The 15,322-nt window shown below is 41.4% G+C and overlaps 2 protein-coding genes across 2 annotated transcripts; both read left to right on the top strand.

Annotated features, from left to right (window-relative positions):
• Positions 1-5,947: 5,947 nt before the first annotated feature.
• Positions 5,948-6,978, top strand: ferd3l (Fer3 like bHLH transcription factor). The gene has a single exon (XM_014967125.2). The coding sequence runs from the start codon at positions 6,379-6,381 to the stop codon at positions 6,808-6,810; it is 432 nt and encodes a 143-aa protein (XP_014822611.1). The 5' UTR covers positions 5,948-6,378; the 3' UTR covers positions 6,811-6,978.
• Positions 6,979-10,503: 3,525 nt separating this feature from the next.
• twist1a (twist family bHLH transcription factor 1a) lies at positions 10,504-12,755 on the top strand. Its single transcript, XM_014967123.2, has 2 exons — positions 10,504-11,564; positions 12,295-12,755. The coding sequence occupies exon 1, from the start codon at positions 10,983-10,985 to the stop codon at positions 11,529-11,531; it is 549 nt and encodes a 182-aa protein (XP_014822609.1). The 5' UTR covers positions 10,504-10,982; the 3' UTR covers positions 11,532-11,564; positions 12,295-12,755.
• The last annotated feature ends 2,567 nt before the right edge of the window (positions 12,756-15,322 follow it).

Below are 15,322 nucleotides of genomic sequence, written 5' to 3'. Positions count from 1 at the left end.
ATGTTTTTCAAAAGACAAAACACACCTTAAAATTATAAATAGGTATAAAGTTTGCGGTAGCACTGAATGTAAGGGTGTACATTCGTTTTACTACATCTGTCCGTGAGATTGTCTGACTGTGTCTGCCCTGCCTGGCCAGGCGAGTTAGATTAATAAACCTCAGCATAATGAGGAGCTAGACTGTCTAGACAGCGTTCAAAATAAACTATAACTCCTACACTCAAAACAATGTGGAAATATGCCAAAGAAAAGACAGAGGTTTGAAAAAGAAAAAAAAACAGAAACATTCATTCTTTTAATCTTAATTATTTGTATCTTATTAGCATCAACAGAGAAAAAGCCTAATGATTAGAGTGTTAATCTAAGGAGCATGCTTAAAGACTAGAGAATAGCTACATTGATTTATTCTGGAACAACAACCTAATGTAAAAATATATCTTTTTTGTCACTCCCTATTCTGTTTGCTTATAAATTAAGTGCAAAGGAGGAAGAATGCAGAGCAAATATGAGGTTAGAGAGGTTAAAAAGGAGAACACACACATTTTGTCATCAGACCTGCTGCTACAACCTCCCAAAACCACAGGAAAATAAATAAGCCAAAGGGGAGGAATGAAAACTTCTGGGACTGGAAAAAGTTAGCTCACATCCAGTCACGTAACTCTGCAGAACAATACCAGGGACGCAGTTGAATATTTCACTCTAATATTTTTTCTGAGGACCTCGTCAAACCACAGGGCAGAGCTGAAGGCACCTAAAGGCGCAGGAGGAACATGAAAGGAAATGTGGGTGGCCGGTTCTGGCCGCTGATGATGTGTAACCTACATTAGAGCCGAAATCTGGAAAAGAACTTATTAGGCAATAGACATGAAAACGAAATAAGCGCCCTAAGTCACTGAGTGATTCACTGACTTTGCAGAAATCCCACTTTGATTTACTACAAGCCACAAGCAGTAAAATGTAAAGTGAACAGGAACAACTCAGATCAGTGAATTTGCAGAGTAACGCTGCTTCCACTGAGGACAAAAGCGAGATCTCGTAACAAGCTGACTCCATCTCTTTTTAATAAGAGTCTTTATTATATTTTTCCTACATGGCCAAAACTGAGGTACGGCATCAATCATCAACCCAATCCAAAGGGGGTTTCACCCATCTCTGGATTTGCATAAAAGTATCCATTCAATCTGCTGGAAACTCGCAAAACTATTTTAGTTGCTGCTACATGATAAACCTATTCATACCAGTGTGCAGATTTGGTTATTAATATGTCCGGGTTTATTTTTTTACCCTTTCTCTGTGGGTCAGTTGGCTGATTGTTTAGTTGAGGGGTTGGCTGGTTTTCTTGTTTTCTTGTTTTTATGGGTGAATTTCAAGATCTTGAGTGGAGACAAAAACGCTTAAAAGTAGAACAAATCTGAATACATCTTGTAAAGCACATAAAAATGAATAATAAAATCACCCAATCGGATATTTTCTATGCACACTTCAAGCGAAATCATTGCTGTGCAGAGTGTCGTACATCCCTGCCGCATAAGTTGGCTCCTTAAAACTAAATATCAGCACAGGATCAGATAGATGAGTCTGATTTGCAGAGGCATTCTGGTTTGCTTTTGATGAACTCCCGAATATCCTGTCAGGCCTGTTCTGTTATTTACATAGCAGATGTAATTAATACTGCTAAAATGGAAACAAGTTCATTTCATATCACAGCAGGCCTCAAAATCACCAACACACCTTGTCAAAAGTCATTTACAGCTCCTTTAACCTGAGATATTCCAGCCATTTTGGATTAACTGGAAGCAATAAACTCAGCTGCCAGACTCTGATGTGAAAAGAAAATAAATGAATCCCCTCTATCCTTGCTGTACAGTCTAATACTTTATAAACAGATAAAAAAAATAACCACCTTTCTATCTCTTATCACCACGTCACATATACAGCTAAGTTTGCTCGGAAAACTTCACTTCTGGTGCTTTGGTTCGTCAAGCTGTAAAACATAAAACGTCAGAAATCCCACTGAGAAGGTAAATATTCTGCTGTTTATGCAGGAACTGTTAATGCTCCTTCTTTATGCGCTCCATATTTCAGAGCTTGTTTGTTTTTAAGTGCTACCAGTGTCATGTTGAGCAAAGAAAATCCCTGTCCTTGCGGAAAACATGTGGTATCTAAGTTATATCTCCGCAAAGGGGAAAATAATCATAAGAAATAACAGACTGTCACTTAGATACTTATGCACAGAGTAACAGAACCAAAACACAGTAAAAAAAAAAAAAGTGCCTTTATCGCACTGACTGCAAATATTGAATTTTTCACTTTGAAAGTACAGACAGTAAGTAGAGACAGAAGAGACCCAGTTTTTTTTTCCCTCTTCAAAACAAACCCGGGGATTACTCTGACCAAAAGAAGGCCAGAAGGTGGGTGTAAAGTGGGTGTGGGCGCGGGTGCTTAGAGTCAACGAAAAAGGTGCTGACACCATTATGGTTGGGTAAAGGAGCCACGTGGTGACATTTTCAAGTGACACCGGGCTGAAAGAAATGTTTATTTAAAAAAAAAATTAAAAAAAATGGAGAACCGAAGGCATGCAGCGGTTTTGCGAACGGGTGGGTGTATCTGTGTATGTGGTGGGGCGGGAGAAGCTCAAGGAGGGGGTTAAGAAGATATATGATGTGGTATTGGAGTGTGTCCAAGTCATGAGCCCTGTGTTTTTCACATGGCCACCCAGCTGTGTAAACATCCAATAACAGGCCACTGGCAAAGGAGTCCCACCAATCAGAGAGAGAGAGAGAGAGAGAAATGTAGCATTGGACAAGACGGACTCATGCATGAGTCAGCTTTGGGCTCCAGAAAAAGCAAGAAGGATAGAGGAGTAATTCAGAGTGACACAGTGAAGGAGAAGCAGACAGGTCAGGAGTTAAACACATCTCCTCCACTCCCTTTGTCCAACTTTGACTCCTTTCCCTTTAGATTCCAGATCTAAGTCAGCCTTAATGTTACGAAAGGGTTGCCAACTTATTTCTAAGTTCAAATGTAAGTACTGTGCAAAGTGTAGACACTTGCAAAGAACTGTGTACTCACAGTACCAAGTGTGGTCTCGTGTTCCTAATTTGCCGGTGTGGAGAACGTGCAGAGAGCTAGTGATCGAAATGAGATCGAAAGAGGAAAAACTTGGAAACATGAGAGAGAGAGAGAGCAAGAGAGAGAGAGAGAGAGAGAGAGAGAGAGAGAGAGAGAGAGAGAGAGAGAGAGAGATTAGGATTTAGGATCAAGCACAAGGGAAAAAAAGGAAGAAGCAACCAAAGGGGAGCATCTTGAGTGTGATTTACGTCGGAGGTGGTCGACACAATTTGGCAGTGCTCTGACAGCAAGCCGAGCGTAGAGCCAGAGGAGGAGTAGAGCGAGACAGATTTACATTGTGAGAACAGCTCTGGATGCTCTGCAGCAGCTCATCGGACACGCACTGCTCTCTGGTGATCTCTATATTCAAAACCTTCAGTTTCCTCTGGGCAAAAACGAGTGCACTTTATGTAACAAGCATTTAGTTTTTTTTTGTTTTTTTTTTTTTTTTGTTGTTGTTGTTTTTTTCCCTAGCTCAGTTGTGCATTAAGATTTAGATTCCCTAAATACCACAAAATATCTCCTTTTGTAGGCTGAAAACCCATGCTTGCAGGATGCTGGGTGTTTTTTTTTTTTTTTTTGGTTTTTGTTTTTCAAACTGAGCTCAAGCTTTTGTATATCCACATTGTTTTCTTCTGATATCGCTGAAATAAAATCCTTTGCCTAGATGGTGAATGCACTCCAATCCTGCGTGTAATTTTCATCTCATTTTACATCCAGCTGCTCTATAAAACCCTCTGATGTTTGTTGGATAACACAAGCGAACAAACAGCGTCAAGATGAGCAAGGAACAAGTGACACAGGTCAGTGGTGACATTTTTTCATTGTTCTCCCACTTCACAATCTTGCCCTACATTGTGCTGGTCTCTTACATTAAATCACAAAAAAAACAAAAAACAAAAAAAAAACAGTAGATTGTGGTTGTAATGTGACAAAATATGAAAATGTTCAAGCCCAAAATGAATGAATACTTTTCTGCAAGGCACTGTAACAGCCTTTAAAAAAAAAATTACAAACTAATATCCAGACTGCTTTACCTGCATTGTCAGCATATTTGAATGGTTTCCTTAACTTATTGTAAAAACATAAGATAATTAATTCACTGAATTAAAACCTCTTAAGGGCATTCTGTTTATAATGAATTTGCACATATCACATGTACGGGGTTTTCTTTCAACGCTGTCACAAGACAACCGTCATTAATTTTAATCTTTACTGCCAGTAATAAGAGAACAGAGCAGGAAATGAACCATTCTGAGTGTCTGTGTTTAGGTATGTCCTGACTAAAACTGGGATAAACCCCTGTGTGTGTGTGTGTGTGTGTGTGTGTGTGTGTGTGTGTGTGTGTGTGTGTGTGTGTGTGTGTGTGTGTGTGTGTGTGTGTGTGTGTGTGTGTGTGTGTGTGTGTGTGTGTGTGTGTGTGTGTGCGTGTGCGTGTGTGTGTGCGTGCGTGTGTGTGTGTGTCCCTGTGACTCTGTTTGCATGCCTCTTTTGGGGTTTTACTCCCTATTTAAGACCAATATTTGCTAAGCAGCCCCAGGGTGAGATTACCTCATATTCTACGGGCCAGCTGTGCTTTCACAGCGTCTCCACGACAACCCACGGAATGTCCCGTCATGAGTATCTGTCTGCCAGGAAAATACACAAAACGAAAGTGAGACGAAGGTATAAAGTCAGAGCGACGTGGAGGAGATGCACGTTCAAAATCAAGAGAAACGTTAAATCATAAAACGATGCAGACTCATCTTTTTTTTCCCCTTTTTTTAATATTATATGTGTATGGATATCTGCTTTCTGTAAGTGGAGAACTGTCACCAAATCACACCACATTTCAGTGCAATATTTTGGTTCAGGTTGGCAGTAGAATGAAGAAGAAGAAGAAGAAGAAGAAGAAGAAGAAGAAGAAGAAGAAGAAAAACTGGTTACTCGGATACAGTTGAAGAAAACAAGTGCAGTTCCTGATCAGACATCTTATTTGTTGTTTATTAATAAAGTAAAAAGTGTGTTTTCTGTCTCAGTGGAGTAAAACGCACCATGAAATCATCAACAAAAGGGGGTTTCAAAGTGTTTTTATCAACTGTGACGTTAGTTTGAGGTTTGCCAAATAACTAAATAACTAAGTGTTTTTTTTCTCACACAAACATCGATCTTATTTTACAAATCAGGACATATCCTCCCCCTGTTTTTGTGCACCTGCAGCATCAAGGTGATGTGATGCTGCACATGACCTTGAACTCATCGTCCTCTCTGTGAAACATGGTGGCGGCATCATCATGCTGTGGGATTATGAAGCTGATCAGAGTTGATGGAACAGATGGACCGAGACTCTAAACAAACCAGGATGAACAAAGTTTAAGCAGTACGACTGTTTTGTGAGGCCCGTCCCCAAAATCATACCGAAAAGCAGTTGGCTATTCATGAATCAGCAACTAGAGTTTTGTAGCTTTTAATAACCATCTCCCTGATCAGGAAACACTGAATTGAAAGAAATGTAACAATGATCTCTACTCAAAAAAATAGTCACTTTAAACATGTGGACAATTTGTCTGTACTTGAACATAGAGAAAACAGCAAGTGGAAAGTAAATAAACTCATTAGCAAAACTGATTTAGAGTGAAAAATTAAGACAAAGAGGAATTTATTTGCCGTATTGAAGCTCCCAGTGACTCTCTCTCAGCAGTTCCTGCAGTGTGGACTCTTTCTTGCCATGGGAACGGACAGCTATTTGCTTTGATTTGCAACAGAAAAGCTTTTGACTGTCAGAGAATGTTCTGTTTGGTCTTCTCCTGGCCAGTTTAAGTGTTAAAAGTGTCATTATTTAGCAGCCGAGGCCGAGGGAAGAGCGCAAACAAGAGTCTGTGACCTTCTGTCAAGAGCCTCCGTTCTTCAGAAGCTCATTTAGGGCCTCCGGGGGCGGAGGGGGACAGCGCATCAATTGGCGGAACCCTCCAGCTTTCCTCTAAAAAGGCCTTACTAAGAGGAGAAATACAGTCGATTTAAAAGTAGAGGTGGCGTGAAAGATGTGGCGCTGTGAAGAGGTGTGGGTGGCTTATTAAAACCGCAGGAAAAAGGCACTTGGACTTCAGCCAAAGAGGATCTAACCCCGTGGAGAGCTGACAGGATATGTAGAAACCTGGATGCACTTGTCGTGGTTTGGTGATCGCTTGGAGTCTGATTTTTTCTTTTTTTTTCTTTTGCTCTTAACTGAACAGGAGACAAACAAAAGAGACATCCCGTTCGCTCTGCCAGCTGCATGCAGACTCGATCATGGACATTCACGACTCCGTGTTAATAAACTTCGTCAGTGACATCAACCTGATCGGGTTCACCCAGAAGTGCGCTTTAGGGTCAGAGGAGGTGGACGTCTCGGCCTACTGTCCGAACAACCTGAGCGGCTCTTCCTGCAGCACGTCCCCGCTGCCTGGCGGAGGGCGCACGGAGCGTCCGGCGAGCTTCTCACCGAGGTGCTGCAGCCGCGGGCACAGCAGGTCCAAACGCAGGAGGATCATCACCGGAGTCCAGCGGCAGGCGGCCAACGTGCGGGAGAGAAAGCGGATGTTCAGCCTGAACGAGGCGTTTGACGAGCTGAGGAGAAAAGTCCCCACATTTGCGTACGAGAAGAGGCTGTCTCGGATCGAGACGCTGCGTCTGGCCATTGTCTACATATCCTTCATGATGGACCTGCTGGAGAACACCTGAGACAGAGTTGTGTGTTTTTTTTTTTCTTCCTTCCATTCTGACTAAAAATAAGTTGCTTCTGGAAAAAAGGGAATAAACATCTACACAGTTAAGAAGCAGGAAACGCATGTGTTTTTATTTTTGCGATAGGCGCTTTATTATTATTATTATTATTTGATAATAATATCAGGCCTGGAAGGGGAATGGATTTAGTCACTCGTGTTTTACTTGACCGTTCAATTATTCGCTTAATGAATCGAACAATTGAAAGGAAATTTTCACAGAGGAAACGTCGGCTTTATCTGAGTACTGTGTTTCAGTATAATCTGGAAGGAGTGGTTGATTTAATTGGTTGTACTTTTAATTGATAGTTATAAATGTATAACTCTCAAGACTACCATGGACGTCCAAGAATCTACACCAAAGAATGTCCATCACCCTTGTCCCTTAGTGGGGTCGGGAGGGTTGCTGGTGCCTATCTCCGGCTAACGTTCCGGGCAAGAGGCGGAGTACACCCTGGACAGGTCGCCAGTCTGTCGCAGGGCAACACAGAGACACACAACCATGCACACACACACTCACACCTAGGGGCAATTTGGAGAGGTCAATTAACCTGACAATCATGTTTTTGGACTGTGGGAGGAACCGCAGTACCCGGTTCCTCCCACCAAAGAATGTAAACTGATTTTATTATTATTATTATTATTATTATTATTATTATTATTATTATTATTATTATTATTATTATTAGTATTATTATTATTATTATTATTATTATTATTTACTGATTAAGCCCCGTATATATGGACTCCATAGGAGAAATTAATGGACAGCCATATTAAATTGTGAATATTAAAATAAAAATTAAGTATTAAGTATTAACCCCATATTTGTTAGTTCATTTAAAACCGAAACCATTCGAAAAGTTTAAAAAAATACATTATTTTAAACTCTGTAACGAGAAAACTTTGAAATAGCAGTTAAAAGTCCTGCACTCATGGGGGCCCCCTGCTGGCCTGGAGGCACCAAGCACTGTCTCCACGCTTAATCCTTGTAGTGTCGCTATTGGCTAAGAAGCAGGGTCAACTTTGATTGATTTCCTATAACCACACAAACAAAGTAATCAAGAGAAGCCACTCAATCTACATAAATCAACCTATAATGGTCATGTTTTTCTTTTTCTTTTCTTTTTTTACTTTTGGGAGAAAGCCGGAGTACCCAAAGAGAACCGTGCACCATCCGCTCTCTTCCCCCCAAAATTATGGTTCCTTACAAAATTCAACCTTTTTGTTTGTTCCTTGGAAAAAATAACCCCTGCGTTTACTTACAAGGAGATGAACAACTCAGTGTTTGCTCGTGAAAACTCCTGATCAGAACTTCAAAAGGATTGACGGTGAAGATCGTAATGCGTGTTTCAGCACCTTGGAGAGTTACGCAGCCAGACGCCTCACCTGGCGTCTGGCTGGTGAGCTACTCACGTTTTTTTTACTCCATAATTTGACGATTTGGTTTCCTACCACGAGAAATATAGAGGGAAGAGATGAATCATTTTCACCCAATCAAGAGTGAAGCAGCAAGTCTAATCGCAAAGGCCTCAATCGGAGCCTGTCTCTGTCAATTTACACCCCCGAGATCAAGATGATCACCCGGCTTCACGCAGTGAATCTTGGATTTGGCTTTCAAATCTTTTGCACTGTCAAGATTACTTACCGATAAGATCCACAAGCACTCCCTCCCCCACTCCCCACCCAAGCAGCATTTTATTTTTCTTCTTCTTCTTTTAAACATAAATAGCATTGTTCTATTAGTAGAAACTTTTGCTGACTGGTCAAGTACGTTCACGACTGCTCTTGTCCTCCCTCCCATTCCACCTTTACCACATATTTGCGTTTCGGTCCAGTCCCATATGCGCCCTGCTGCGCGCAGCGTTCCGCCCCTAAGAGCACCCTTGGATAGGACGGATCTTCCTTTAAACCTGAGCTGCTGTGCCGCGATTCCCTGCGGGGAAGTCGGGCCCATTTAAGTGCATACCTCAACGCGGGGCAGCTGACGTGAAAATAAACACGTCGGTCTGCTTATAGGAGCAAAGACCTCCTGCTGGGACAACCTCCTGTGTTTCAGTGGCCTGATGTTTTTTAACCACCGCTGTTCCCTTCTGAGGCGTCTAAACCTAGCAGTTCGCTGAGACTTTTGGCTGGGTTTTTTTCTGTTTATTTTGAAGGTGAAAGAAGAAAAGGGGATGAAACTTTCAACATTCGGATCTCTGGATCTCTATCTGGAAAATAGAAGCTTTGGGAGAGCCTGTATTGTCATGAATGAAGTGAAAACTCATATGTGTGTTAACTTAAAGAAAACCAAGACACAATGACTAATAAAGAATGTTTTAGTTAATTTACATCTGGAAATTTACTAAATGCACAATCTGTAAAACTAATAATTAAAAACAGAATTATTTATATATTAAAATTATTTGTAAATATTTTCGTTAGTATGCAATTATTATTATTATTATTATTATTATTATTATTATTATTATTATTATTATTATTATTATTATTATTATTATTATTATTTCTTTAGTATGTTATTTAAAGTATCAGTATGTCTTGTGAAACAGACTTTGCACCTGAACTGCCGACCAATCACCTTGTTTGTAGAAGTTAGCTCCGCCCACTGACTTTACAAGGGGAAGCGAAAAGAAAATAATTCAGAATTGGCTACAAAACAGGGATACGAAATAAGTAAATAAATACTGATTATTTATGCATTCTGCAAGATGCAGTCAGTAGTATATTTCCACACTTTACTACGTAGAATTGCTGAAATTTAGATAATTAACTAAATATCTTAAATATCAAATGTATGTGTTTCCTTTTGTTATTTAGAATTTATTTTGTAAACTAATTGTTTTGAACTGGGGCACTTTTGTTCCAAAATGTCATTTCAATACATTTTGATATGATCAACAATTTCATTTATTACAATTTAAAAAGTGAACTACGTAGTTCTATCACACATACTATACTAATATACTTTAAGTCTTTATTTCTGGTTTTTGTTTATAAATGCGGTCTAAAGCTTATTAAAACACTAAACACAATTCAGTTTATAACAAAACCAGAATACTACACGAGGCCAAAAAAGCAAACGGATTTTGTCATAAGGTAAAGGTCTGTTTTCAAGTAAATTGCTGGAAAGCTTAGTGGAAGGAAAATGTGTCCAAAGGCGATATAGATAACTGCAGCCTTGAAACAAATGTGAATCCAAGCCCATTCAAAAGATTGGGGGAGAGTCACAAGGCATACGCTGCAATGGGGGTCAGAGCTTACATCGCTGGTCACCTTCTTTGCGTTGTGCCACATGTAGATCCAAAAGGAGATTTTAAAAGCATCGTACAATTCAACGGAGCTGCAGAAGGACCTTTTATAGCATTTCATGCTTCCCTTTGTATGGAGATACAGATTTCCTTTTCCAGCAGCAATTGCCAGCAACATGCTGACAAAAGTAACTGCTTTAATGACTATGGCACCAGTGTGCTTCATTACAGCAAAATGGCCTCTCCTAAACGCCCTAAAGAATCCGTGGGGTATTGCCAAGAGGAAGATGAGGGAAGCCAGACCCAACAATGCAGACCTGCTAAAGGCCGCTACTAAAGCAACCTGTGGATGAAAAATGAAAAATATGGATGGGTCGGGGCCTTCTAACTCAAAGGAATTCCACTTATTTTGTTAGCTTTGTGCAACACTGGAAGGAAAAAAGAGAAGAAGAAATTATCTCCACACAGCTAGTGTTTGCACAAGATGCATGATTTAATAACGTTGCCCCCACCACATCCTCCCACTTCTGTGTGGAGAAGCTTTCTGTTTTTAGGAGTTTTTCCCCAAGTCTCCTTCTCCCGCAGTATTATATTACACCCCTCCTCTCCCAATCAAAGAGTCCTCCCCAAAATCATCCTGCCCTCTCCTCGCTATAAGAGCCTGGGGTCGTCCCAGCCTGGCAGATACCTCTCCCTCTTTGTGGCGCACCACATTTCATAATTCAGGTCTAAAAACCATTGCAGGCCAAACGCCTTAATATAGCTGTCCCTGTTTGTTGATATTTGTGACAGTTACTTGGGTCAGGGGTCAAAAACTGTACCACATCCTAAAAAGGAAAGAAGAAGGGGGAAAAAAAAAAGTCCGTCTGAAAAGACGATGCGGGAAGACGACTCCTCCCCGATGGACAGCGCTGGGAACAGCGAGGAGGAGAGTGACCGTCAGTTGCCACGGAGAGGGGCGAGAAAGCGGCGGGCAGCGCGCCGGAGCACGGACGAAGAGGAGGATGAGGAGGGAGGCGTAGAGAGCTCCATCAGAGGCAAGAAAAAGTGCAGAAAGATCTGCGACGACGGAGGAAGCGGCGGCAGCGAGGCCAGCAGCAGCAGCAGCCCCGCGCGCTCCTTCGACGACCTGCAGACGCAGCGTGTGATGGCCAACATCCGCGAGCGACAACGGACGCAGTCGTTGAACGAAGCGTTCACGTCGTTACGTAAAATTATCCCCACCCTCCCGTCTGACAAGCTCAGCAAGATCCAGACGCTGAAGCTGGCGGCCCGCTATATTGACTTTCTGTGCCAGGTCCTCCAGAGCGACGAGCTGGACGCGCGAGGGACCAATTGCAGCTACGTGGCGCACGAGCGCTTGAGCTACGCATTCTCAGTTTGGAGGATGGGGGGCGCATGGTCCTTGTCGACCACTTCCCACTAACTGGACCTGGGATGTCTGTGAGGAGGCATCGGGGTAAGCTGGGACACTTTAGCATTCCACACTGCTGGGTCACAATGTATCAAACGGAACATGGGCTTATTTCCATTCCCATGTCTGCATGGCACCTAGTGAAACATTTAAGGGGTTGCATTTACGTCAAAGTCTGCGAAACGGCCAACTTGCAGCTAGTGCTGAAGCCTCATTTGAACAGCAAAATACGATGTTACGCGCAAATCATTGAAAACCAGTGAAAATAAATGTATATTTACCTGCAAAAAGGCTTTAGACACTCATTGCTAAACTATATTCAAATCTTACATAATGTCATCTGCACCATTTATTTGAATGCATCAGGTTTTATAGTTTAATGACTACTGAAAATCTTGGATCAGTTAGTGCAAAGCATTGCCCTTCCAATAATGTTTTGCAAAGACCTTATTGCAAATGTCCATTCACTGACATGGATTATCAGTGCAATAAGTGCAAGTCACTTGTTAAAAAGACAATGCAGAGGTATTCTCGGTCAAAAAACTACTAAATATTATCCCTGAAGCATTCTATGTCAGTGGAGGTAAAAAGTATTTTTACCTGCAACAAAATCTTTAGAAATACATCACTCACCAGGTTTCGTTCTTTCAAAGACTGAACAGAAACTACCTTTAGCTTAAAATCTCAAGACGTCATCCACATACCACATAAAATCAGTGTTTGATTATAGATATTTGTTTTCCTGATACACAATTTATATTTCTTCCTTTCACAGACTGAAGAACGAGTGACTCAGGCCGAAGGCAGCCAAGGCCCAGGATCTGTTGCTTTGCTTCAGGCCTCTGAGGAAAGCAGCCCACTTTTCACTTTTCCCTTTGCGTGGATTGTAATGTTTGCAAGGGGAGCACTTGGACTGCCAGGACGGATATGAAGAAAGAGAGAGACCACTGCGACTATGAATGTTGTAAAAACAAAACAAGCCCTTGACGAACTGCTCTGTTTTGAAACACGAGAGAAAAAAAAAAGACTCAACATTCCGTGACAATTTTTTAAGAAAGAAAAAAAGAGAAGTATTTTGTATTTATTTTTGTATGCAGATATGGAATTCCTTTTATCCCTCTTCTCCAATAAAGCTTATTTATTTTCAGGTTATCAAACGGTGTTGAATGGATAAACCTTTTTTTTTTCCTGTTGTAAATATTTGGTGATATGTTAAATAAAGATAATAATATGCAATCTTTCATCTCTTTCGGCTGTCTTGTTAGTTCGTTCAAGCGTTTGTGAGCCTAAATAAACTGAACAATGGCAGGGCTTTCACTTCAAGGTCTAATGGAGTGATTTTAAGGTTTATGTAAACATTATTTTCATTGGTTGTTGATGAAACCCAAGGGAACTAAAGCAGAGTGGAGGGGGGCAAAAAGAAAACATCTCGCACTGCTGGCATATTCAGCAGTGATTTCATGAGCTCGGGGATCTGGGAAAGCCATAATTATCTAGTGGTCTGTTTGAACGTGGTGAATTCGGAACCGTGGAAGGCATACATGATATTCCCAGATGTCCTCCAGGCCAGCATTGGGGGAGGTAGCTGCAGGTGCTACGGCAGCTAGCTAGCTCTCAAACTTTTTGCTAAAAAAAAACCAAACAAACAAAAAACATGCTTTAGTTAATAATGCAAATTGAAAATGTCTTTGTAAATGTATTTGTGAGCAATTTCCATTGAAAATTTTGAATTTAACAGCCTATAAAGAGTGGGGTAGAATCTTTAAAAATCAGTAAAACACTTTAGAAATCATGCAGAGATGTTATGAAATCGTTGTAATCCTTCGTGGAATTTTATAAAAAATTTTGTTGAACTAAGACAATGTACAGCACAAAATGGGATAAACGTAATGATTCTCATAAACAAAACAGAACAAAATAACCTGCTCATGTAGCAAGTATATAAACCTGTAAGAAATATATATATATATATACAACTATATATATATACACATCTCCTAACAAAAGGTTTTAAAAAAGTACATATTACATTTGGGTGTACAGTTTTGGATCCTTTGACTCTTCCCCAAAAGAATCCTCCAGGTAGTTACTTCACATAAAAACTTCAAGTACGATTAGGCAAGAGGGCTACAGTAACACTGATGCGAACGCTGTGTGAAAATCTACCTCTCTTCACGGTTGTTAGGAGATGATTGTGGAAGCGTTGTTGTGTTTTTGCGCCGCAGCTTGCGTGCAGAAGGTAAAGCCATCAGCTCTGACCCTGAAGCCCCCGCTGACCGATGGGGGGGGAATCGATTCCCACCCTTAGATTACCGTGGCTGTGTTATCTTAAACTTGAGGCTGTTGCTCTGACACAGAGGAATGTCACCTCTACGGCTTCCAAACACGCACACAAACACATACAGGTTATAAACACAAAGAGAGAGATTTCTCACGCCTATGAAATTGGGGGTGGGAGGGGGGGGAATACATTCCACGCCGAGAAGGAGAGACAGCAAAAAAAAAAAAGAGGGGGTCCTGCAACCCGGCTCCTGCCCTCTTTGATGTTCGAAAGTAATGGCTTGACCGCTTGTTATCAGTGTGAAGGCATCTGGCTCTCCAGTTTTAAGTGTGCTATGATTTATAGACTCTTTGATGACTGACACAAACTCACGCACACTCTCTCCCACTCATTAATCACTGCTTTATATCGCCCTCGCGTTTGCATTTGCAGTCCCTAAACTGATCCAAAACCAAAGGCGCAGGCCGCTCTGTGTGACACACTGGCCGAAAGATGAATTACACCCTAAAAAACAGGCCTGGGTTCAAGTGTGTTTGGCTGTTTAAACACTCCAGCAGAAGTCTACCTGTCTCTCTTTGCTTTCAGCAGCGCCGCTCCCCTCCAGTGTCTCCTGTGAAGGTCCCCATTATGGAACAACGAGCCCTGGTTTACATTAACCCTCAACACCACAAAAAGACCAAGGGGGGAAGGAAGTCAGACTGAGACGGACAGAGGGAGAGACAGAGTTGATTTGGAAGTCTGGTTTCCATTAGAGCTAATTATCTGCGTTTCATCTCAACCTAAAGAGTCAGTATGTGCATATACATGAGCATGTTTATGTGTGTACTGCAGACGGTTTTCACGTACGCAGCAGAAGTAGAGGTGCTCGTGCCTCCACCCAGCCTTTGGGGCACATTTGCTTAACTCCACTGTTAATGTGAGTCACTGTGGAATAAATCGGTAAAAAAAAAATGGTTGGAGGAGTAGAGAATGTCTTTGCTTTCAGCGCCAGACGTTCACATTCATTTCTGATCGTTTCCAAACTCTTTATCTTGAAAATTTGCGTGAACGTTTTTGAATAACAACTTTTTTGTTTTGTTTTTTGACATTTACTTGCCTGGTGTAATGTGACTTGGAGCAGTGCCCCGCAAAGGTGTACATACCGATGATAACTGTGGAGGAGCCAGAGAGATCCACAGTTCAGATGGGCCGTGCAATCAGCAAATCTGACCTTCATAGAGAGGGAAGAAGAGAGCCATAAAAAGGCACGTTTACCGATTGGCGGAAATTGCAGATGTGAAAGACAGTGCCCCTGACAGATGTGACCAAACCTGAACCATTTCCATTCAAGCCACTATTTGTGAAAAAAAAATTAAAATAAAAAACCCCGGGCATACCATCTGAACAGTGACACAGTGGTGGCAGCATGAAAGTGTGGTAGCAGTCAGAACTGCATCTGGATTAGGGAAATTTTGCAAATAACCCAAAGTAAATTGGGTTTCTGTGACCCTTATATCAATGGATATCCGTAGACCCTTTCACA

Source organism: Poecilia mexicana, unplaced genomic scaffold (assembly GCF_051168715.1).
Source record: "Poecilia mexicana isolate PSO_F unplaced genomic scaffold, ASM5116871v1 scaffold_11, whole genome shotgun sequence".
Taxonomy (NCBI): Eukaryota; Metazoa; Chordata; class Actinopteri; order Cyprinodontiformes; family Poeciliidae; genus Poecilia; species Poecilia mexicana.
This window is presented reverse-complemented; position numbering and strand designations above follow the sequence as displayed.

What these genes read in the sequence shown, in the direction of transcription:
- ferd3l (XM_014967125.2), top strand. Translation starts at nt 6,379, where the DNA reads ATGGACATTCACGACTCCGTGTTAATAAACTTCGTCAGTGACATCAAC.
- twist1a (XM_014967123.2), top strand. Translation starts at nt 10,983, where the DNA reads ATGCGGGAAGACGACTCCTCCCCGATGGACAGCGCTGGGAACAGCGAG.